The 23,852-nt window shown below is 44.8% G+C and overlaps 2 protein-coding genes across 3 annotated transcripts in view; one reads left to right on the top strand and one right to left on the bottom strand.

Annotated features, from left to right (window-relative positions):
* CNNM2 (cyclin and CBS domain divalent metal cation transport mediator 2) overlaps positions 1–16,788 on the top strand; it is a 176,152-nt gene extending 159,364 nt beyond the window's left edge. The window contains exons 6-8 of one of the 2 annotated variants that reach the window (XM_064269368.1): positions 2,854–2,919; positions 7,174–7,358; positions 8,060–16,788. In XM_064269368.1, coding sequence (XP_064125438.1) covers positions 2,854–2,919; positions 7,174–7,358; positions 8,060–8,269 — 461 coding nt within the window. In that variant the 3' untranslated portion in view covers positions 8,270–16,788. The remainder of the gene's footprint in view (positions 1–2,853; positions 2,920–7,173; positions 7,359–8,059) is intronic. The other variant, XM_064269362.1, reaches the window with a different exon arrangement.
* Positions 16,789–19,828: 3,040 nt separating this feature from the next.
* NT5C2 (5'-nucleotidase, cytosolic II) overlaps positions 19,829–23,852 on the bottom strand; it is a 91,983-nt gene continuing 87,959 nt past the window's right edge. The window contains exons 15-18 of the mRNA XM_064269369.1: positions 22,388–22,439; positions 22,210–22,270; positions 21,884–22,060; positions 19,829–21,305 (exon numbers count right to left, since the gene is read on the bottom strand). Coding sequence (XP_064125439.1) covers positions 21,063–21,305; positions 21,884–22,060; positions 22,210–22,270; positions 22,388–22,439 — 533 coding nt within the window. The 3' untranslated portion in view covers positions 19,829–21,062. The remainder of the gene's footprint in view (positions 21,306–21,883; positions 22,061–22,209; positions 22,271–22,387; positions 22,440–23,852) is intronic.

The raw sequence follows: 23,852 nt of genomic DNA, 5'->3' as shown, positions 1-23,852 counted from the left end.
TACCTGCCAGTTAACCTTCATTATTTATTTTTTGAATTTTTAATTGAAGTATAACGTATACAAAAAAATCTATACAAAATGATAAGTATACACATCTCCATGAATTTTCACAAGCAGAACACACCTGTGTAAACCGACACCCAGACCGAGAGACATAATATTACCAGCCCCCCACCCCCGGCACCCCTTCACACTCCCTTCTAGCCACTGTCCCCCAGAAGTAACCACTATCGTGACTTCTAAGCAGAGAATAGTTTTGCCTGTTTTGAGAGCCTCATATAAATGGAATGACACAATACATATTATATTGAGTCTGGCTTCCTTCACTCAACATTATGCTGTGACATTCGTCTGTATTGTTGTGTGTGATTGTAATTCATTTAATCTCGTTGCTCTGTAGGATTCCGTTGTGTGACTACACCACAAGCCATTTATTCTGTTCTTTTTATTGTTGGAGGATATTTGGGTAGTTTCCTGTTGGGGTTATTATGAATAGTGTAGCTATGAACATTGTTGTACGTCTTTTTGTAGACACGTGTGTGCATTTTTACTGGGCATAGACCTTGGGGTGGAATTGCTGGTCCTAAGGTGTGTCTATCTTCAGCTTCAGTAGATACGGCCCAGCAGTTTTCCAAAGTGGTTGTACCAGTTTACATTCCCACCTGTACTGTATGAGAGTTCCGCTTGCTGTATATTCAACACTTGGTAATGTTGAGTCTTTTAAATGTTAACTATTCTGGAGGTTTAAATTTGCATATTCCTGAGGATAAATGAGGTTGTTACCATATATTTATTGCCTACAGCCAGCTCTTTTTATCCGGAAGGCTGGCCAGCTGAGTCACCCAGCTCAGGGTAGGTATGCCATGGAACATTTGACTAAGCTCCCTGAGCACAGGATCCTAAGATGCCAGCAAGCAGTGTGTGTCTTTGAAGGAGCACGAACACAGATCCCTGTTGTATGCTGTCTCATCTCTGGGACTGGGACTCGCATGGCCCTTTGCATTGCACACTTTATGGTGTGCATTTGCTACCTTTCCAAAGCTGAAACTTGTCGGCAGGTAAACAGATGCTGGAATGCCACCTTGTGACCAAAACACCAAATGACATGCCATGCTAGGAGAGGTTTTCTACAAACCTCAAATGTACAAATAGCCCATCCTAAAAAAACGCTGTCACTTCTGAAAACCAGTCTCTGAAGGGGGAGGGGATACCTCCAGACAAGTCCATTTTGTGACATCAGTCCTCATCTACTGCACCACACAACAGTCTCAGGCACCCAAGGATATTACAGTTAGAAAACCAGGGAAGTATCAAGAAAATTGTCAAATACTTCTAAACCTCCCCTGCCCTGGATGCCTATTCTTACCGTCGGTTGTGGTGCAGGTTCTGAGTCATGTGGGCACAGCAACCCTGCCAACTGCTGACTAACACCCAGCATGAACAGGGGCCTGTCTAACCGACTTCAGTGGTAGGCTTCTGTGTAAACTTGAAGGTGAGCTTCCTTTTTCACTGTTTAGTGAGAGAGACAGGATGATTCTTAAATAGGCAGGAGAAGACCTGGGCTGCAGCCTTAGCTCCTTCACATACGGGTTGTGTGACTTTGAGGAAGACCCTTGGTTTCTTCACTATTAAGAAGATACAAAATACTACTTCATGAGATTGTTAGTAGAATGTAGTCATGCTTGCCTAAGTGCTTCATCACCTTTCAAGCATAAAAGGAAATGTTGGTATAACAGTAAGGTGTTGTAACGATGACTGTTGTTTGGCAGCCAACCTCAGATTCCCCTCAGGTTAGCAGAACCAGATTTAGAAGGTGGCTTTAAAAAGAAAGCTAGAAGAGTAGTACGTTTTTATTTAGATTCTTGAAACCTAAATACTAGCCCAGTTCATATTGAAATATAGATTCATATAATGACAGATCCCAGTCAGAAAAGGAACCAAAGAGCAGTCCTTCCGTATAGCAAGCCTGTGGGGCTGCAACAGGCTCACCTAGTTTGGAAATGCTAGGAAGGCAGGGAGTTTCATTGATAGCATCTTATTTATTACAAAGCCTAGCATTTTACTTGATTGTACAACCAGGATTTAGGGTTTTGCATATTCATTGAGAGATACAATTAGTACATGAATCTCAAGGTAATGTTTTTATTCATTAATGTTAGTTGTATAGAGAAAACCTACCAGAGGCATTTCTCCAGATCTGCCCAGAAAGTATGACCAGTAGGACAGTGTTGGTGGGACTTTTCGGTCAGATGGAGCTTCAGGCTCCCTGTCTGAGTACGTAACAGTGGGGATGACTTTGGTCTACCATTCCCAGGAAATCTGTGTATGGCAGTCTGTATTTACTTCCTCTGTTTTGAAATTTAAAAACGTTCCAAAGCAATTCAAAGTATTGGGTCAAAATATAAAGGGACTAATTAAAAATGAATAACTAATTTCTTGCCACAGATGGGGACCTGTGCACTGAATGAGTATCGGAGTGCTGGCCCTGGTGGCTTGGGTTATACTCTTATGGCAGTTGGTGAATTGAGGTCCCCCTTCTATGTGGCTATTTGTGATTTAAGTCCTTAGGAAGAGCACGTTTTAAGGAATAAGCCTCAGTTGCGTGCTTAAGAGATTTCTAGGTTAGTAAGAAGCATGTGAACGGAGTGTATTCATCACAGGCCTTCCTGTAATTTATCTTCCTGGAAAGCAGCGCGTGTTTCCTTTTTGTTTACATAATATCATATAGGCCCTTGTGTTTCTGGAATTGAATGTGCATATTAGCGGAACAGGTGTTCACTCCCCTCTCCTGATGACAGAGATCTCCTCTCTTGCCTTTTGATACAGTCTCACCCTGTTTTTCTCCATTTTCAGTTCCTTTGTCCCTGTCTCGTACCTTTGTTGTCAGCAGAACAGAATTGTTAGCAGCAGGTTCTCCAGGTAATTCTGCATGTTTCCTTTTTCATAATTCTCCTAATTGCCTTGCCCTTGACTCCATAAAAGCCTGCTGGCCAGGCCTGCTCCCTTTATTTGGACAAGGCCATTTTCAGTTTTCCTTTGAGCTCCAAAACCCCAGGGTTCTGTGGCTTAACAGTGAGCTATCCAGGAAAGCAGAAGCCCATTGCAGATGCAGAAAGAGTTTGGGAGGCTGGAAGGGAATTTTGGAGTATGAACAGTGATGAAAAATGGAAAGAGTGGTTCTGGAGTGGACCTTCAGTGTTCTCTGCCTATCTCGCCCCCACTGCTGGCCTGGAAGTTTCAGGACGGCAAAGGGGTGCTGCTGTTGGTCCTGGCTCTGACCTCTGCAGAGTTGTGGTGTTTGGAGTGTGCAGAGACCCAGAGGACTCGCAAGTTCTGCGGAGCTCATTCTGCAGAGCACATTCAGCCGAAAGCCTAAAGCGCCACGAAGTTTTCTTGGAACGCAAGGAAAGTATCCCATCCACCCTCAGAGGCCCACACTCTTCCGGACTTTTTCTAACATCCGTGTGAATGGGTGCACGCGTTTCTGTGCTGGTCAGGCAGGTGGCCCTGACTTCTCCCTGATTCCCTCTCTTTGTTTTGAAATTAGTACTGTGCACATTCCTAACCAGCTGCTGATTATTTCCCGGCGGGAGGGTTTGGTCATGCCTATATGTCCAGCTGTTACAAAGAAAGAAAAAGGTTTAATCTGTCTTTAATTAAAAGTGCTGGACTTTCCTATTTGGTAGTACAATGTTTCTGTATTTATTTCGTTCTGCACAGCTTATATTTTTAAATCTGATTGATGAAATTTGCATTTCATAACCCAGTTTCAGCAGAACTCTAAAACGCTGATAAGTGAAGGAGGCAGTTCTTGTCTTAGAAAGAAGATAATGTTCCCTCAAATGTTTCCTTTTAAAAATTTCATCTTGCTTGGGGTAAGATATTATTCCTAGAGCTGTTTGAATCAGACCAGCTGGCAGAATATATATGTATGCACCTTGGTGGTGCAGTGATTAAGTGCTTGCCTGCTAACCAAAACGCTGGTGGTTCAAACCCAGCTAGCAGCTCCATGGGAGAAAGCCCTGGCAGTCTGCTTCCATAAAGATTACAGCCTGCAAAACCCTGTGGGGCAGTTCTGCTCTGTCCTCTAGGGTTGTTGTGAGTTGGAATCAACTTCACTGCACGTAAACAGCACAACAACATATATATACTTATGTATAAATAAATACACACATACATGCATATGTATATACACATATGTGTACGTATATGTGTGTGTGTATTTTTTGTCGCCACCCTATTTGATTTCATCTGCTGTGCATTTAAAATGTAACAAATGAGGAAGTAGACGGGCTTTCAGGTGAAGCTCGTGGAAGTGCTATTTGAGTTTTACCTTTTCTGTAGAACTGAGAGATGTCTTAGCTCTGCCCAGTCCATCTGACCCAGTAATAGAAAAACCCATTTTGTGGGGCCAGGGCCTCAGGGATACCTGGCCCTACAATAATAGGGTACCTAATAAATGGGGGTTGAACTAACCCAGTGATTTCCAGCCTATTTCAAAAGGTGCCTTGTGGTTCCAAGGGAGGAAGCTGGGAATGTTTCTTTATTGTATCTTTCTAGCTTACTAGCAAAAAGAAAGAACTTCTAGGCGGGATGGATAAACTAAGCCAAGACAAAAAGCAGAAAGAAAAAACCTCTGAGAAGGCAGAGGAGGTACCCAAATTGAAAGCTTTTTCGTCATTGTTGTCATAAAACTTTGGCACTAAACTTGGCGACCGAACTAGATCTGCTGTGGGAGGAGGCCACTCAGTCTTTACTCCCCTTGGTGTGAATCTCATGCATTTGCATGTGTTGGATTGCAGAGGGCTGCCCCAGACCTTGATGGGCGGGCAGTTTGTGTGCTCTGGGCTATACAGACCGTGTTACCTTTCTAAAATTCAAAGCATTTCTGGCCCCCAAGGGTTTTAGATAAAGGATGTGGACCTGTAGTATTCTCATTTTCATCATTATTATTGTTACTGAATTTGAGTCATGAACTGAAACCAAGGGCTTGTCAGAGAAAGGCCGACCCGGCCACGTAAGTATCCTGAAGTGCAGGGTTGATGTCTCCAGGCCGTGGCTGATGCCAGGTGGATGGGCTGCTGGCGGAGGAGAAAGCCTGTCTCCCAAGAACAGAGGGCAGTAGGTGGAGAGGAGACTGACTGTGAGCCTGGGTCCCTAGGAAGACCAGAGAGATCGCCCCTTAATCCTCACAAGAGAAAATATCAGGAGAAATACTGCTTGAGGCCTCAGATACTTGCCTCCCAACACACAGGGCCTCATCAGTAAGCAGTGTCCTTTCGATGTTTTGTTTATATAACCTTTATAAATTTTAACATGTGGAAGTAAATACCACTTCAAAGATATCTATAAAAATGATGATGGGGTTTGTGGCTACAGCCCAAGGGTACAGTGGGGTCCCATGTTTCAAAGGACTGATCAGTCTATCATCCTGGGTGAGGTTGTCATGGTATGGAAAGGCTTGGTTGTGAGGGTAGACTCATGGTGGAGGGGTTTGGGGTGAAGTCAAAAGAAAAGAAATAATATCAACGAGCCTCATTTATCAAGAACTTTTTTTTTTACTGGGTGTCACATGCTATGCAAAGCACTTTATACACTACCTCAGTTTTAATCTTCATCAAACCTTATGAGCTAAGTACTATTGTCCTCATTTTACAGATAAGGAATCTGTAACAGCATGGTTGGGTAGTCTGTTCAAAACTTCATTCTGCTAAATGGAAAACATCTAATAAACTATTAATTAGCCTGTTCTCTTAAAAGATAAAACAACAGCAACAAGAGGAACGGCTACTCTGAATTTAATTTAAAGTGACAATGGAAAATTGGTTCGTGACTTGAAAACTGGAGAGAGAATTGTGGCATGAAAATTTTAGGAGAATGTGAACTAGTGATCTGAGATTGTGGGAGGATTTGTCACGTTTTGCTCTGGGTGCTGTGTGTGAAGAGAGACATTTACCACATGGAGCCTAAGAGGAGGATCAGAATGGGATGAGGGGTTGGTAAAACATGCGAGGGAAGAACAGCTGAAGTGTTCAGCCTGAAGAAGAAAGAGATTTAAGATAACCATCTTTACATCTTTAAGGGCTATTTCAAATAGGAGAGAAATAGAAGTTTCTCAGAAGAGCTCCGTAGAGTGGAGCTGAGATGGTCGTTGGAAGTTAGGCAGGTTTTGATTCGACATGATGGTAGACTTTCCAGTAGTTGAAGGGTAGGACCAGCTGAGGGCCAGCTCCTCTATGGAAGTATCTGTCAGGGACACATTGCAAAGAGGAGCCAACCATCAGATCAAGAATTGGTCTCTTCCAATCTTGTGACATTATGTAGTTCAAGACCAGTTAATATTTGTGCAGTAGATTTGGTTGGAAAATGAAAAATGGAGGAGTCCTTGGCAACGAGGTGGGTTTTATTTTTAATGAACTTTGTATTAGACGTGTTGTTCTCTTTAAGAGCACCAACATTAGACTCACCTGAATTTCCTTTCACCTTGTTTCAATGAAGGAGTGGTATTAAAATCTCACTGAAGAAATCTCACAGCACCTAAGGTAACTTGATCAAACTTAAGGGGTTGGTGTCTTGTAGTGTTCTTGAAATCCTGAGGCATCCTCAGACTGCCTGAGAGGGGAATTTTATTAGGGTCAAAGACAAAGATAATAGGTTTGGCTGGGGGGTATGGTGTGAGTAGACAGAAATATGTTGATTCTTTAAAAACAGGTGGTGACTTATGAACATGCTCAAGAGCGCTTTGCTTTTGCTTCTGACAAAATAATGAAGTGCCGCCTTCTCATAGCCCATGTTTTGTATTAAGTAGCTTCTGTATCTTGGACCTTATCTCATCCTCGTGTGTGCATTGCCTAGCACTCAGCAATGTTCCTAACATCGATACGCAGCCACAGGTTCTGTGCTGTTAGAGACTCGGGAAGTTCCATGTCTGTTCAGACAAATAGGACCAAACAGCTGAAGTAAGTGTAGCCTGTCACTGAAGAGAAACTACGGCGCTGTAGGAAACCCTGTGCTGGAAACTGTATGACCAAGGCACCTGGGCTAAGTTAATTGGGCTTGTGCGTCAATTTCTGTTTTTCATTTGGAAAATAAAGAGCTGACTTTGTTAACTATAGCTACCTCACTTAAAAGGTTGTGGGTTTTTTTGTGTTTTTTTTCCCCCTTCCTTTCCAGGTGAAAATAAGTCACCTCCTCGCCCATGTGGCTTGAATCACTCAGACTCTCTCAGTCGAAGTGACCGGATTGATGCTATAACACCAACGCTGGGGAGCAGCAACAACCAGCTCAATTCTTCATTCCTTCAAGTCTACATCCCTGATTACTCAGTGCGAGCCCTTTCTGACCTTCAGTTTGTTAAGGTAAGAGAAGAGAGGGTGGACCTGGCAAATAGATGCTGACTTCCATGGCCCTCCGTCAAGCTTTCTCTTTGTCATTTTGGGGGTGCCCTGCCTTCAGTTCATGCCCACGAGCCCTGCCTCTAGCAGCTATGCCCAAGACTCAGGTTGGGAAGAAATGTTTCTCGCTGGCTCTATCAAGTGAGTTCTCAAATCAAATGTGGCTTTTTCAGGAAATGAGGAGAGATGGAGAGGAAAAAAGAACTTTCAAAGAATTTTGATGACTTTTTGGTTGGTCCTGAAAAGGCTGAGGCCAGGAGGCTCAGAGTCACTGAGGCTGGCCCCACCTCCTGAGATGGAACGGGAAGAACCTTCCTTTAATCTTCTGTCCTAGAGACAAGAGTTCTTTTGTTAGTTTGAAATAAGGATGGTTTTTAGAGAATGAGCCAGCTTTAGCTGATAGGAGCCCATCTCAATTTGCTAGTCCTTGTGAAATTTTGAGAGAAAATTTGGGAATGGGCTTATACCCATAAGAACCCATTCATTTGCCAGAGTTAACCTGAACTTTAAAAAGTGGCTCAGTTTGTATTCAAGGATGATTTCCTCCTAGAGAAACTACTAGGGGGTCATTCCAGGGGATTTGACGTCTAACATGGTGTAGAAACAAGAGAACCTAAAAATAAACATTATCTTGGTTTGTTCTCTATGTCATCTTCTGGGCCCAGATCTCAAGACAGCAATACCAAAATGCCTTGATGGCATCTCGGATGGACAAAACTCCTCAGTCTTCAGACAGTGAAAACACTAAAATTGAATTGACTCTTACGGAGCTGCACGACGGGTTGCCAGATGAGACGGCCAACCTGCTCAACGAACAGAACTGCGTGACGCACAATAAAGCCAATCACAGCCTGCACAACGAGGGTGCCATCTAGCGGCGCCTGCCCGCCTGCCCAGCCCTCTCATCCCCATCCCGAGGCCCTGGGCTCAGTGGGCTCAGCCTTCTGTCTGACCATGACTACCATTAGTGTGAGCTTGTATGCCATCCTGCCTCCTGCAACATTCCAAGACCAAAGACTTTGTTCCCTTCCTGGAAGCAGCCGAGGAGGACAGTGAGGGGAAGAATGGAAAACAGAGATGTGAAACCAACGGCTAGGGCATGGCATTCAAGATTTGGGAGATGAACTTTCTCCACCAAAATAGAATCATGTTTATTTTTTCACCTGTACCTTCTATCGTTATTCACTCTCCTCCTTCCTTGATTTGCATGAAGTTCAAAATTGTTGCGATTTATTTTTTCAAGAGATCATGTTTTCTAAAAGTGTCTTTTGCAGAGTTTTAAGTCGTTCTGTCTGAACTCTGCTGTGATCCCATGATGTGACCCTAATAGGATGGACTTGCCCCTCAAGTGGCCTTCCTTGGCCCCCCTCCAGGGCGGGGTGCCCTTCCTCTGTGCCCCAGTGGGCATGGCTGTCGAACCTGAAGGAGGAATGAAGAAAACCTTGTGAACCTACCAAGCCTGTCATTACTGGGGTGTCACCTGCAGAGGGACCTGCAGTCACCTCTCTGAGCTCAGTGTTTTCAGAATCTAATGTTATCTATGCCCCTTTCCCTCAGGAAGCCTTGACGTTTGCTTGGGAATGTGGTGTTTGCTCCCATTCTAAGGAATTTTATCACGAAAATGAATTTTAATGAATTTTAAACCCAGGGTTTATCATTGGCAAGAGTGGAGTTGACTCCATCCTGACATTCCTCCTGGGATCTCCGACCCAGCCGCCCTCCTCCCCCAACCTGTGCCCAGGCTTACAGAGCATCACCCAGCTCCCAGGGCCTTGCTCTTGTTACCCCAAATGCCAAATGGGAACTTTCCACAGGGCCTTTCAGTAAACGTGTGATGTGGAGTCGAAGCTCCTCCCTCCCCACTGGGACAGACGTAATTATCAGAACAGGAGTCGGACTTTCCAGCTGTATTCTTTACTCTGGGCTGACCAGGCAGTCCTAGACCCATATTTTTAAAGGAGGGAACTCTGGGGACACCAGCCCCTGCCCCTCCTTCCAGGGAGCCAACAGTCCTTCTTTCCCTTTCTCCCTTCCCATGGGGCCCAGCGGTGGCTGTGTCCCCTGCCTGAGGGCCTCTGTGCCTCCTGCCTCAGATGCGGCCTACACCAGAGAGGCTGCCTGTACAGCCAGGGCCAGTTTGGCCCCAAACAGGGATTCAGAAACCAAATGTGTGTTGTGGCCATTTTATGTTGTCTCCGTCTTATTTTAATACCAAATTTATCATGTGTAGGGCGCTTAATGTCAGGAGGTATTCCTTCAGTGACCGAATTCTTGTACTAACCTGTCTGTTTTTGTCAGCCCAAGGGATGTGTACATTTTGTTGGCACTTTTCATACACTGAAATGAATCCATACTGACCACAGTTTTCATATAGAGTATCAGTACACACTGCGTCCAGTCACTGGCAACGAAGATAGCGTTCTCTCCATTTGTTCTTACTGAATGAAGTGAAGCACTGGGGGTGAGCAGCAGTTCTCTTCTCCCCCTCCTCAGTGTAGGATGTCTGTTCACCCAGGTTGGTGGATTGAGCCTGGGCTTTGTGTGGGTAGGGAGCTGTGTTTGGAAAGAACAGAAGGCTGGACTGGCCTCCTGGTGAGCATTTTGATGGCTCCCGTGCCATAAGCATGCTTGGCTCAGTATTTCCTCTGGGACGTCAGTCCTGGAGTGTCTTCCTCTGAAGGTGCCATGTTCTTTAGTGAGGAAAGTATTGTATCACCTGATAGTGGGGCATGGGGAGTGCCTTCTGAGGGAGCTGAGTGGCCTGCTGCTGGCATCCAACCTGCCACCATGAGGTGGAGCCCCCTGCCTTGTAGTTTGACATTAGTGGGACCCTGTGCCATGAGTATCCTCTTGTGAGCAGATCCATCCAAGTTAAAAGGTCTCGGTTTCTTAAGATGCACCTGGTGGAGCAGAGCCCTGGTGATGTAGGAACTGGAACTACCTGCAGGAGTGTGCAGAAGGGAGGTTTTCCTGTAACAGACGTGGGCCCTGACCGGGGCGGGGGCTTCTTCCCCAACAACATGCCACCCTCTCGGCCCGGGCCATGCCTGCCTTCCCTGTGACCTGGGTGAAACCAGGCATGCCAAGGCGTGGCTCCTCTGATGCCCGAGAGCTGAGCCACCAGCTTCTTGAGGCCTGATTCTGCTCCTCCACACACAGCCCACCTCGGAGCTGCCTTCTGTGGTGGTGGCTCTGGAACCAAGTTAATGTGTTTATCTGTTTCAGAGCCCCACATCTCTTTACGATGCCTAAACAACTGGGAGTGGAGGGAGGATGCCAGCTTCTGCCTCCTTAATTTGGGAGAGAAATTGGTAACTTCTTAATACTGTCTTACCTGCTCAATGTGGTGGCTACTTAGAAAGTACTCTTCTATAAAGGAGTTGGTGGGATGGCTCTGCCCAGGGGCTCCAGAGGATGAATTTTATCGTTCTGAGTTTGTATTCCCTTTCTGTAAACTACTCTTTACCTTTGATTATTCACGCTTTTCTATCGCAACAAGAAATCCAAAATAATTTGTTTGGTCTCTAAAGGAATAAAGGCTTACATTTGACTATAGTTATATCTGATTTGAGGAGAGCTCAAAGCCCTTCGGAAACCCTGGTGGTGCAGTGGTTAAGAGCCACAGTTGGTAACCAAAAGGTTGGTGGTTCAAATCCACCAGGTGCTCCTTTGAAGCCCTATGGGGCAGTTCTACTCTGTCCTATAGGGTCGCTATAGGTTGAAATTGACTTGACGGTAATGGGTTTGGTTTTTGCAAAGCCCTTCAGACAGCTGTGTCTGAGAGAACAGTTTCCTTTTCCCAGCCCTACTTCCCGCCTGGAAGCTGACCTCTCAGGCTGTTGAGGGAGAAGTGCTGGCTCATGGCTTCTGTGGGGCAGTGGGGGAATTACTCTGGCTTAGAAGGCCTAATGCAGTTCACGTCTGTAAAGTAGGCGGGAGTCAGGCAGACAGAGAATGTCGAGTGGTTGAAATATCGATGTGTGATGCTCCTCTCCTTGGGCTGCTGTCTTTTTAGGCATGGAAGGGAGTAGGGGGCACCTGAAGCCCTGAACTCCTGAACCTGGGTGGAGCCCCCACTTTCCGACCTTTGGGCTCTGCCCTCCTCTACAGTGGCCTCTGTGGCCACTGTAGCCGTGGGCAGCTCTAAAGTTCCACCTGGAGCTGGTTCCTACTCTCCAAAGGTTCCCAGGACTCTGCCTCCTCAGTAAATGAGGGGGGCTTTGTCCATTTTCCCTCTGTTCCAGATTCATCAGGCAAGTCCAAAATCATAGATTTCAGCTGTTGGGAAAACAGAACCTTAAGATTTGTATGTGGATATTGGGGTGCTAATCAAGTAGTTTAAACCTTGGTTCTTCACTGGTTTGGGTTGGAAAGGACACCACAATTAACCATGTTAGTCCTGCCTCCTTGCCTCACTTCTGCAGAGCATTCCCTGCTGGGCAGGCCTGCTTGGCCTCCCTAGTTGGGAGGCAGTAGGGCTTCTTGCCATTTTCTAATCTTATTTCAAGGAACTTTTTGTGAAAACGTTGAATGCAGAATTTCACACTAATACGGAACATTAACTGTGAATATACTTGCCTGTGCTATTCCATACAGTACCGGGCAACTAAAGGACCAGCTTTTCCAAGTCTAAGGAGATAGTGATAGACACAAGTAGAATTTCATATCCCTAGGAAATGAAGCAACAGGAATTTGAGCAAAACAGGGACCATGGACTTCTGCCCTCAAATTCTGTCCTCAGGTTGAGGAGCAGAAAAGTAGGTGACTGGCTGATTGAGCCTGTGTCCTGACTGGTTAAAACAAACAGACCTTCTGAAGACCAGCCAGGGATCTGTGGCCGTCTTCATCTTTCCTGGTCCCAGAAAGTGAGATCTCTTGGGTGACCATGATCACGCCAGTGTTCCCCAGAGGGTGATCCCAAGCAGATGACTCCCCTGGGCTGGCACAAGAAGGCGCTCACCTTGTTCCCTGAGACCCCGGGCAAGAGAAGGCTGGCAAGGCTTGGCTTTGAGTACTGCATTGCATGACCCAAGCCCCCTGGTGGTGTGGGTGGTGGGACATCTCCTCCGTCAGCTTTGGTCCCATTCTGGGCTCTGGATTAGTGGTGCTTCTCTTCAGCAAAGATATCTGGGTGAGCTGTAGGCTAACTCAGAACTAGGAGGGATTTAGAGAGTTGAATATGAAAGTGACTTGAGGAATTCAGAAAAAGTTTCCCTGATGTAATTTATCAGTGTGCAACCTACTCAGCGGATTTTTATACCTCAGGGCCATTTGCAAATCTTTTATCTTTTCATGTTTTTTTTGTGCTCAAGTGGGCTGACAGGAGAGATGAGTTCAGAGAATTCTAAGTTGAGGTTCATTTTTCTCCATTCAAGGGCAGGGGCCACTCCTCTGCCAAGCTTGCCAACATAAGGAGGGCTTTCATCTTTTTATTACTGTCCCTCAAGGCTGTGACGAACGGGCCTTCCCCTGCCACTTGCAAGCTTTCTGCCTGCAATGGGTGCTTGCTTGCTGGCTTCCCTTCTGCCTCCTCTTCCCTATCTGAAGGTTCATATTCCAGATTCCCTGGTCACCCCTAAGGTCAGGAGAAGGAGATGGCAGTTCACAGTAACTGCAAAGCCTGGAACAGCTTTCCTCCCATCATCTTGGGCTGAGGACTCTCTTTACTTTTTAGACCTCTGTGGTTGGCTCAGCTCTGGTAAGCTTTCTGTCTGTATGCTGGAGCCACTGACATCATCTCACTAGAATTGTTTTAAATATCTTTGGATGGGAAATACCAAGTTGTACTTGAACCAACATGGACAGACACAGGTTCTAGTGGCAAGAGAATAAAGCTCTAGGGTTTGTATGCAAAGGTTAATATGTACACATACATCATACCAAACATGGCACAGCTCTAACATGTACCATAATAACTTGCATATACAACATTTCCCAGAGTTTTAGTACCCACTGGGACTATGAACAAATTTGAATGACTGGGAGTATCGTCTTGCCTCAATTGGGAGGGTACCTTCTGGCATTTGCCCACATCTGATGGACAAGGATTCACTTGGGAAGTGATTCTTCGGGGACCAGAGTCCTTACAGATTGACATCGGATAGAACTATCCATGCACTAGTGGGTATGAGTGCCTGCCCTGTTTTTGGAGACCCAGGCCTCTTAGTATAAACAACTGGTGTCCCAGGCTCCCAGGAGAGGGAAGTAGGGATAAGTAAGGCCTTAGACCTTTCATTCTCCGGAGCCCCAGACTAACTTCTGATTCATTATCCTCATGTCTGAAGTCTACTGTGAAGGTGGAGTATATCGGTCCATTGACTTTTCTTGTGTCTGGAGTCCTTGAAATCCACAAATGTATATGCTTTATTTTATATTATTTATTATGTACATATGTCTCTACTGTTAGTACATTGTGACTAGGACGAGGTGTTTTAAAGTCCCTTACCCATGGAACCTAGGGTTATTTTGTCCCTTAAGTTGGGTGAGAGGGCAGTGGTTTGCCTTTTTTTTTTTTTTTTTTTAACAGGTTGCTGCTCTTATGTTGGCCCTAGCATTCCCTTTTATGGGGCCCACCTCTATTCCTGATGGCAGTGTTTGGGATGAGGATGGAGGCAGGTCTCCTGCCTTGTGGCAGGGCCTCTGTGAAATACTTGAGGTACTTTCCTGATGACTGTTGTGGTACGACTGCGACCGAGCCTCCTTCCTCCCTCACCTCCCCACTCCCACGCCAGGTCAGTTGCCTGACCCAGCAGTGATGGTCTCCACTTCCTACTTTGGATCTCAGAATCCATCTCTCTGGATGGTGGAAACTGCCTGCCCCTGTGGGCTCTTAATATGCCTTTTCCTGGTTTTGAGGTCCCGTGCCAATATTGCCTCGGCCCTCCAGAAGGTTCTGCTGTGTCTGATTGTCATCCTCCGTAGCCTTTCCTCACTGTATCATAGTGTACATTTCATGCTTTTCAGCAGTGACGCTTTCTGAACACAGTATCAGAGCTGTGTACATAAACCTAAATAAGCACAAATGACATGTATAGGTTTCATGAGCTGATTGTCATAATGATGCATTTTATAATTCAAATGATGTTGTAGATTTACAATCCTATTTATTTTGTACCAATTTATTTGTAAATTTTGTGATTGTTTTAAAAGGTTTCTGTTTATTTCTATTATTCTATTTAGATAAATGACTTTCTGTTGACTCTCCTAGCAGCTGTATGCTCCCTCTTTCCCCTTTCATCAGTGCAACACCAACCATCCCACCTTGTTCTTTCCTGACCCCAGCCCATCTGCGTGGCTTCACCGTGGGAAAGCTGGGATTGTTCTCAGCAGGCAGCACAGCAGGGCCTTTCCATTGGACATTCACCCTCAAGTCTTGTTAAAAGCAAAGTGGGTTCTAGTTCTGTGCCTGCAAGTTACAGCCTGGAATAGTCAATCCAGGGTGGTGGTGGTGGTCTCCTTTGCAAGGGCTGTAGTCTGTCCCCCATCAGTTCATCTCTAGACCTGGACGCTGAGGGTAACCACTCAAATTGCCCCAGCCACTGGCTGCTTAATCACATGTAACACAGTTCAGCCGGGCAAGATAAGCAAGCCCAAAAGCCTTGTTCAGGCCCTCCCTGGGCTCTTGAAAATGAGAATAGCTTTGTAGGTCCTCCTGTGCTACACTAACCCTAGGACCAAAGTCAGAGCAGGCGTGACGGTTCACCCTGAAGTTAAAAACACGCACCATGGATGTGGCAAGGCGTGTTCAGATGCTCGAGTCAGTGGGCATTCCATGCTCTCCAACAACCCAGTGTGGCCCCCATCCTCTTCCATCGCCGCTTCTTTTCTAGTCTACTTTCCTTCCTCAGTCATGTGACCGGACCTACAAGATCTTCCAGTTGAGCTTCTAGTCCTAACCTCATCTTTTTGGGATCCTTTGTTTCTCCCTCTTAGTCTCTATTTTACATTCCAGAGATTTGAGCCTCTTAATGACTAGTCCCTTGTGTTTCCCACCATATTTATTTAACCATGATGTTTGCAGTCTCTTTTCCTTTCACTTGTCCCATGGAAGGAGGCATTTCAGTGAAGGAGCTTGGCTTTGAGACACTGCCTGACCCAGCCTCTCCCTATCCTACCTCTACCCAATCATTGCCCCACAATTTCCAGAATGGACGAGGTATATCTAAATTCCAGTGAAGTGTTATCTTCTTGGGAGCTTGTTTGCTTTCCTCAGAAGCAGGACAGAAAGCAGCAGCAAGGCTGGGGAAGGAGAGCACTCGTGCACACCCACTCCCGCCTTCCTGCTTTGGTTGGTTTTTCCCGCTTTACTCACTTTGTCTAGATGAGTCCTCAGCTTGAATCAGGAAATGCTCCAAGGAAAATGGAGGCAGTTTTTCCTACTGTGAGGATGAGATTTGCCCAGGCTTTCCCTCTCCATCTTTGTGCATACATGTGTGTCACTTCCGAGCTTTATCGTGATGCGCTCTGGGGTTTCTAGTTCATGTAACAAATTGTGCTCCTCAGTGCTTCTTCTCAGCTCAGCACTTCTGAGGACACAGGTATTGATGAGAGGGTCTTGTGGAGAAAGTGGTACAAATTGAGTGAACTTTTTATAGCCTGGAGTTGATTTCTGGAAACTTATTTTATACTTTTTGAAGGTAATTAAATTTAATAAACAGATGATTCCTTATTAAAGCCAAAAAGTTGAATTATATTAGATGGCTAATAAACTCTTTTGCTTTCTTTGTATGATTGTTTCATCATTTTCCCTCCAAGGGCCTCACGTGTGTGCTCTTCCTTGCAAGAGGTCTCAGGACAAAGGAATGGTTATAGACCGTTTTCTCCACAACATTGAGGTGGCAAGCCATCTCCCCTTATGGTGACTGTAAGGCCTGAGGATGCAAGTTTCTAAGAGGGGATCAGCTCTCAGAATCCTTTGTCAAAGTGCTGTTCCTGCTAGGGTATTCATGGCTGTGGAAAACTCAGACAAGAGGCCAACAGTTCTTCTCCATCATTGACTTAAGGGCAGTGGGTCCAAAAACAAAGTTATACTTGCTTCAAAACACCCATACCCACAAGTCAAAGACTACCTCTGGTGAGAACCCTCTCTCAAAAGGCTGGACATTTAATAAACATTTTTCAGTGTTGGGAAGGTTTGCTTGGCAAATTTTCTTTCCAAGTATCTCAGGAACTTGTGAGACTTGGAAGACTGTTGCTGTCTTCCATGGGAAGAATGTGCACTCAGCCACATGGGCTCTAGGTTGTGTGGGAAGGTTTGTCTCGGCCCAGACTCTCCAAGCCTTGTCTACATCTCCGGCGAGACATGGTGTTGGGAAGCGCTGGGGCGGGGTCAGAGCATTTGGGAACATACTTGATGTGCTTAATGAAGCAATGTATCTAACCCACCCTTATTCTAGAGTAATTAAAAAAAAAAAAAAAATGGAGCAAAGGTATTTTGTGGGAAGAAACATAAAGGAACCAGGCCACAAACTGGTCATTTTGTTTTAAAGTGGAAAATAAGAGATTCTTTAGAGTTGTAGTGACAAGAGTCAGCAAGCTTGAAATGAAATATTCTGTGCCCAACTGGGAGTAGTCTTAGCATCAAAGCTCTTCATAGGGATGTAACTACTGTATTCTACTTTTTAAATGACATATCTTTGTTGGAACAAGTCAAATTGTTGTGGCCTTAGGATGAAGGCACTTGTGTCTGAGGACAGGGTGGAGATCACCCTGGTAAAATGGTGAAAATCACCAGATTAAAGAATAGAAGAAAGCTGTGAATGTTCATTCTGGAAACAAATCTGCCCTTTTTAGATGACGTGCTTTCCATTTCTGGATAGTCAGCAGTGAGAGAACAGTGGCAAGTGCTGCTCTACTGCTCTGGATAGTCAGCAGTGAGAGAACAGTGGCAAGTGCTGCTCTACTGTTAGTGGAGACGCAGGATGGGACACTGGGGGCTCCTGGCCATCGCCTGGTTCTGCTTGCTGGGCTGCCTGCTGTGAGGGGCCTAGCATCCCCTGCTCCTGAGTGGTAGGGTGCCATTTTTCTTCAATCCTCAAGGCTGCTTGGGTAGAGCTGTGGTAGATTCCATTCTCAGGGCATCCCAAAGTTGTGTCATTTAAAATTGTTCCATTTGAGGAGAAACTTCTTTGAGTTGTATGTCCTAGTCACCAAGAAAGAAGGTCGCCAGACACATCAGTATTGAGCCCTATTACTAAACCAAGTGGCTGTGTCGAGAAAAACTCCATCCCTCCGTGAGGAACTGGGGCATTAACTATATGGCAGTAGTTCGACCATAGTTACCGTTTTTCCCACCATCAAACAGAGGTTAAATAGTTTCCATAACATGGAATGTGGACAAGGTTCCTACCCTAACGCAGACTTAAGTATGCAGTTGTTTGTCTCAGGCTATTTGTGGTGAAAAAGCAGAGTATTTTATGCCCTGGCAGCCATGGAAAAACTGCAGAGCATTAAAGTTGTTGACAAAATATTTCTTAAATAAACAAATCTAATTTAGAAATATTTAAACATGGGTAAAATACTTTTAAGTCTGGCATGTAGCTGTATGTGTCTTTTGTGAATGGTTTCTTAAAAATAATACTAACATGATTTAAGGATCTGTAGAGCTCTGAGTTATTCTATTTCTATTAAAAACCACTTCTAAAAGGATCTTAGAAAGGGTAGCTTGAAGGGCTCCCTGTTATTTTAGGTCTCAGCAGAGATACGCGTATAGCAGGAAAATCCTAAGCAGTCTAAGGCGGACAGTAAACTTTCCTGGCTTTAAGTTACCTTCCTGAAATAATACACCACCAGAGCCTTCTCTGAGCGTCCTTGGAGACGTTCACGGACTGGGCACGGCCTCCTGCAGAGGGCTGGGGTCTGCTTTGACTTTATCCAGGTGCTGGGCCCTCTAGGGTCTCGGTTAGTTACATGCTATCAGGCTGGGAGTTCAGTCTAGCACCTGTGAAGGGGGTCCCTGGTACTCTATGAAGTCTGAAAATAAGTGGCATTTTCAAAATACCCAGGAAAAGATTCTTAAAAGAGATGACAGATGCTGATGAGGAGTGAGCTACTTGTATCAGGTGGACACTTGAGACTGTGTTGGCACCTCCTGTCTGGAGGGGAGATAGGAGGGTAGAGAGGGTTAGAAACTGGCAAAACGGTCACGAAAGGAGAGACTGGAAGGAGGGAGCGCGCTGACTCATTAGGGGGAGAGTAAGTGGGAGTATGGAGTAAGGTGTATATGAGCTTATATGTGAGAGACTGACTTGATTTGAAAACTTTCACTTAAAGCACAATAAAAATTATTATTTTTTTTAAAAAGCATCTTTCCACATGCTGTAAAGATGACAGATCTGTCTTTTCATGGTTTAAAATTCCTCAGGTTTTTTTAAAGGAAATGTACACATTTTAAGTTCTACTTTTTAACCTATTGGCAACAGAGAGACAGACTCACCATTCAGGTTCTAACAGCCCAATGATAGCCGCACTGGCTGGCAGTTTGCCTGTGGACCTCTTACACCCCAGCACACCCTTCTAACAAGACAAGCATACAGAGAAGTACGGTTCTGCTCGGGCTCTTAGAATTCTTATGGAATCCTGGCTCTTTACAGATCTTTTGTGGTGGTTCTGGAGAAAGCTGTGTCCAGGGGTGGAATTCTAACTTACCCCGGTTGTGTGCTTTTCTCTTCTCAGTCTCTGGGCCCACAACCAGAGAGTCATCTGGCTAAGAAGAAACTCCTACGTGGATACGATACGAAGAGTGTGATAAAGCAAAGTAATCCTGTTGATTCTTGCTCTAAACGGGAAAATATGTAAATGTACTATTATAATAAGTTAACTATCCTTGTAATAAGCTACTTAGAAAGTATCTGGCTGTGAGATAATTTAAGAGTATGTCAGAATGGGCAACATTTCCATCTTGGATGAGAGTGACTGTAACTGGGGTCACTACAAACACATTCCCTAAAATTTTAAAACAGGGATGCCATCTAATTGCTATTTGCAATAGCATTTTTAACTTGACACTTTAAAGTTGCATATATTCCCAATACCAGTTAGAATGTCTGTTTCTTGGCATGACTTAATCTACAGCCATACATATTAACAGTGGTGAGGTAGTACATCCTTGGCTAAGTTTTACTGAGCTGTGTTTCCTACATATAAAATGAACATTAAAGAAAAAAATCCTTACCTCATAGTCTTGTGCCAAAAAGCTTTTTGTGAAAAAATTTTGAGATCTATGAAGTGCTGTAAATATTAATTATCATGTTCAACTATATCAATTCTTTAAGATTTATTTTTTAACTGAAAGGGATCTGGGCACATTTAGCATTTTTTAAGATGTATATTTCTTTTAAGAAAAGAGAATGTCAAATTGATGTCACTAAGCCAAACTGAAACCCAGGTGGAGACCAGTGCCAATCAGTTGTGTTGTAGGAAGAGGTCAAAGCCAGTATTAGAAATATTACCTTTATTGAATTCTAGAGCAGCTAATCTACCATTACCCTCCCCTGTTGAACAATGACCATAAGAATGAAAGAAAATACCTGCAGATTAAAGAGTCTACACCATGTTTTAAAATGTTGTGACAACTTTCACTGTCCTGGCGAGGCGGTTATAATACTCTAAAGTATATGGTAATGATTCATTCTTGTTTAAAACAAGAAGTGATTTCATTTGAGATCCTGAAGTGAGTTTATTCACACTGATTGTGCCCCTCTGCTTTATACGGTTCTGGCCTACACAGCCCTCTTCCCACCCTCTAATGTTTAACGCTCAACTCTGAAACACACCGATGAACCCTGGAGGAGAGAAGGCTGGAATGGGGTAGTATGAACACAATTCTGCAGCCCACACTAACAGGTTTTACGCAGTTCTGCTGTACTAAAGAAAGAGGTTCCTCCTCTCCTTTTCTGGGGGCTGCTCCTTTGTCATCTTTCAGCGAAACTCTTTCTATAGATTTATCACAGATGAGAAAGACAGTATTTTCTGGGATAACAAACAAGCATTTATGCTATCAACCAAAAAAATGTAGATATGGAGGAGGACTTTTGCCTCATGGAATCCCTGCAGTCTAGACCAGACCAGTCCTAAAGCAAGCAGAGAACCTTCTGCAAAGCCACTGACAGGCAGCAGCTGGGCCAGTCACTGAGGACACAGGCTCATAAAGGGAAATGACCTTAACAGATGACTACGTATGATAATGGAAACACTATGCTTCTCCACTGATACACAATACTGTATAATCACTGAAAAAGATGGATTTGGGAGTGCCGGCACACTTGGTAACATTACAGCATCACCAGATGCCCTCTTCCCATTGTCCTCCTTGCTCCACCCCAGACTCTTCATCCACACTTGGTATATCCAGATCACGACAGTGGACTAACAATGTAAAAAGACAAGGAGACAGTGTCACAAGCCATGATGGGGGCCACCTACATGCAGGTCAGCCTGACTTGACTTTCTTCATTACCATTATGAATCATCTGCAAAGACTGTAGATACACAAAACTAAAACAAGTATCTCTCTATGATTAGCATAGTTTAAAGCCTTCGGAAACTTTCCAGATGTACCTGCGATGGAGTCCCCCCCTCCCCCACTAGCACCCAAACAGGGACATCCTCTGTTCCTGTGAGTCCTGCCAGAACTTGTTTAATGGGTGCTTAGAGTTTTGGTTTTCTTCCTTATTCTTCCTCTTCTTCCTCCTCCTCCTCCTCATCATCATCTTCATCATGGCAGTGTGTAATTTCCTGAGGGGCCAGTGGGAAGAGGTTGGGAGGTTTAATCTCACTGATGGACCGTGTCAACTGGTGCCGTTTGTAGTCGGTGTCTTTGAAATCCACTGACGTGCGGTTCCGGGTGGCAAGGGGGGACTCCATTTCATTGATGTCTACATGCGTGTGCTCCACTGTTGATTCATGAGGCATCTAGAAAAAAGCCAGAGGCTCAGAAAACAAGCAAAGTAACTGCTTCCCAAATTCTAACACCTCTCCTCTTAGGTGGCCGTACAGAGTTATGTCTATAATGGGCCAGAAAGCCAGGGATTTAGATGCTCACCTATCTCTCTAGCACTACCTCAAGCTGCTCATCCCTCTTCCTTCTTGCCACCTGAGATGATGCCCAAGTCATTTACCACAACCTGAACTCAGCGAGATGTGAGAGAATTTTATTTCCGATTTTATAGCGAAAATACAGCCCTGAGACATGGGTCAGTATTAGAACTTAAGAATGTACTTACTTCAGTTTGTGCTAACGAAAGAGGAAAGTCTACCATTCAAATACAACTTTTAATAGAGCAGATTTCAGAGAGTTGCACTCTGTAATATTCCATCTTGATCATTTCTCAGACCCCCTGTTGTACAACCATATAACCTGGCTGTGTGCTTTGTACATCAGAAAGAACTGGTCCAAAATGTCTCCTGTGTCATTCCACAGAGCTAGGTGCAGATCTTGGCCTTAGAGTGTGTCTTACTGTAAGTAATACCCTGAGGCTGTATTAACTCACCAAGACGTGGGCAGCTCTGAAGAGGTAGCTGAATGGGTAATATAGCAGGTTGATGAACGAAGCTGCATAGAGGTCAGCATAACGCATCACCTGACTAGCAAAGAGGGTCTGCCGGGAGCCGCTACGGAACAGGCTTCCCATCATCCCATAGCACATGTCCATGTCATGAGTCACTTTCTAAAACAAAAAAAGAGAGACTGATTCTCAGCCCCTTCAACATATATTGAGCACCAGCCATGTGCCAGTCCCTGTATAGAATCAGAAATGCGAGTATCATTTAAACTAAATTTATTTTCCAAGTTTTCCCCGAAAACCCATTTGGATACCTTAATACGTCTTTGGATGGAACTAATATCTGGGCGCTCATTGCTGCTGCTGTCAAGGTGCCTGGGGACAAAAACATAAAAACCAACTCTAGTGAAACTCCCTTGTGAGGATACTTCTTACACCTAGCTGAGTGGCAGGGGTTTTTCGGGAAGAAATTTTTACAATTAAGAAACTTACTTATAGAGTTCAGCCAAGAAAATATCCAAGCTCTGAAGCTCTTCGAAAAGTGCTAGTTAAGGTTTGGAAGGAAAAGGAAAACATTTTAAATAAATCAAATAAAAAAATCCAGTTTTTAACTGCTACTGAAGCTAAACTGAAAGGTTGTAGATGGAACGAAAAAGTATAGCCTGGCACTAAGGTGCCATGACGAGTATCTAAAATGACCTCCTCCTTCCCAGGACTGTAGGAACTCCCACTGACCCCCGCTGGGAGTCTGGTATGACAAGCAGCAGCCAAGCATCAGAATTGCCTCTAACTGCCTCTCCTCCTCCTGGAACACCACTGACAAGTCTCTCTCCCAGCTGCATGCTGATTCTAGCTCACAGGTGCCAATCCACGCCATCTCAGGTGCAGTCGGGAGGCGAGTGCTAGCAGTTCCATGTTCAGATGAAGACATGAGAATTAGGAGACTTGCCCAAAGTCACAGGTCCAGAAAAGAGCAGAACCAAATCAATTAGATTTCTAAAAGTTCAGAGGTGGTAAGTTGAAAATGCGGGTGAAAGGCTAGCCAGGAAATCCCACTGACGAGCACACACCACAGCAACAGTATCATACAGAACCTACTGCGCACTCGCTATGTGTCCCAGCCTTCTCAACCTGGGCTCCTCAAAAAAGTAAGCCTGAAGGCATCCGTTAGTATGTAATAAATGAACTTTTCTTCTACCTAGCACTTTCGGGAAAGTTAAGAGAAGTCATTCAAATCATTTTCTGTGTTTGTGGTGTAGATGAGGTGCCTTAGTTGAGAAGGGTTGTCACTGCTATCTTTTTTATACACACATTACCTCAGTTAATTCTCAGCAACTTTATGAGGTAGGGTATTATTATTACCCTCATTTTACATTTGAGGAAATTGAGGCACAGGAGAATTTGCCCAAAGGCACACAGAGAATAAGCGGTGGAGCCAGGATTCCCACCTCAGGCGAGCTGAGTTTCTCAGTCAATGCCTTTCACCAAGCTGTGGGTGGTGCTCTCTACGGCTTGTGTGCTGAACATCTCACATAACTAGAGCCACACCTCGATCCAGCATACACACACACAAAAACCTGCTGCCGTCGAGTCAGTTCCAGCTCACAGGAATCCTATAGGACAGAGTAGAACTGCTTCATAGGCTTCCGAGGACAGCTGGTGGATTCAAACTGCCGACCTTTTGGTTAGCCACTGTAGCTCTTAACCACTGAGCCACCAGTGTACACAATGTCACTCACTTCAGAGGATGCAATTTTGCCTCATTCTCTACTTCTCAGAAAAGCAAATGAAAACTACCAGGAGATGATTAACATTCAGAGTCGTCACTGCCCCAGAATCACAGATCTGAGCTGGGAGCAGAGACTGGGGCTATCAGGTGTGGTGGTGACATGAGGGCCTACAGAGGAAAAGTGGAGTTCCAGGTTCAGCACTTAGGACAGCAACACTCTCTACTTAA

Source organism: Loxodonta africana, chromosome 16 (assembly GCF_030014295.1).
Source record: "Loxodonta africana isolate mLoxAfr1 chromosome 16, mLoxAfr1.hap2, whole genome shotgun sequence".
Taxonomy (NCBI): Eukaryota; Metazoa; Chordata; class Mammalia; order Proboscidea; family Elephantidae; genus Loxodonta; species Loxodonta africana.
This window is presented reverse-complemented; position numbering and strand designations above follow the sequence as displayed.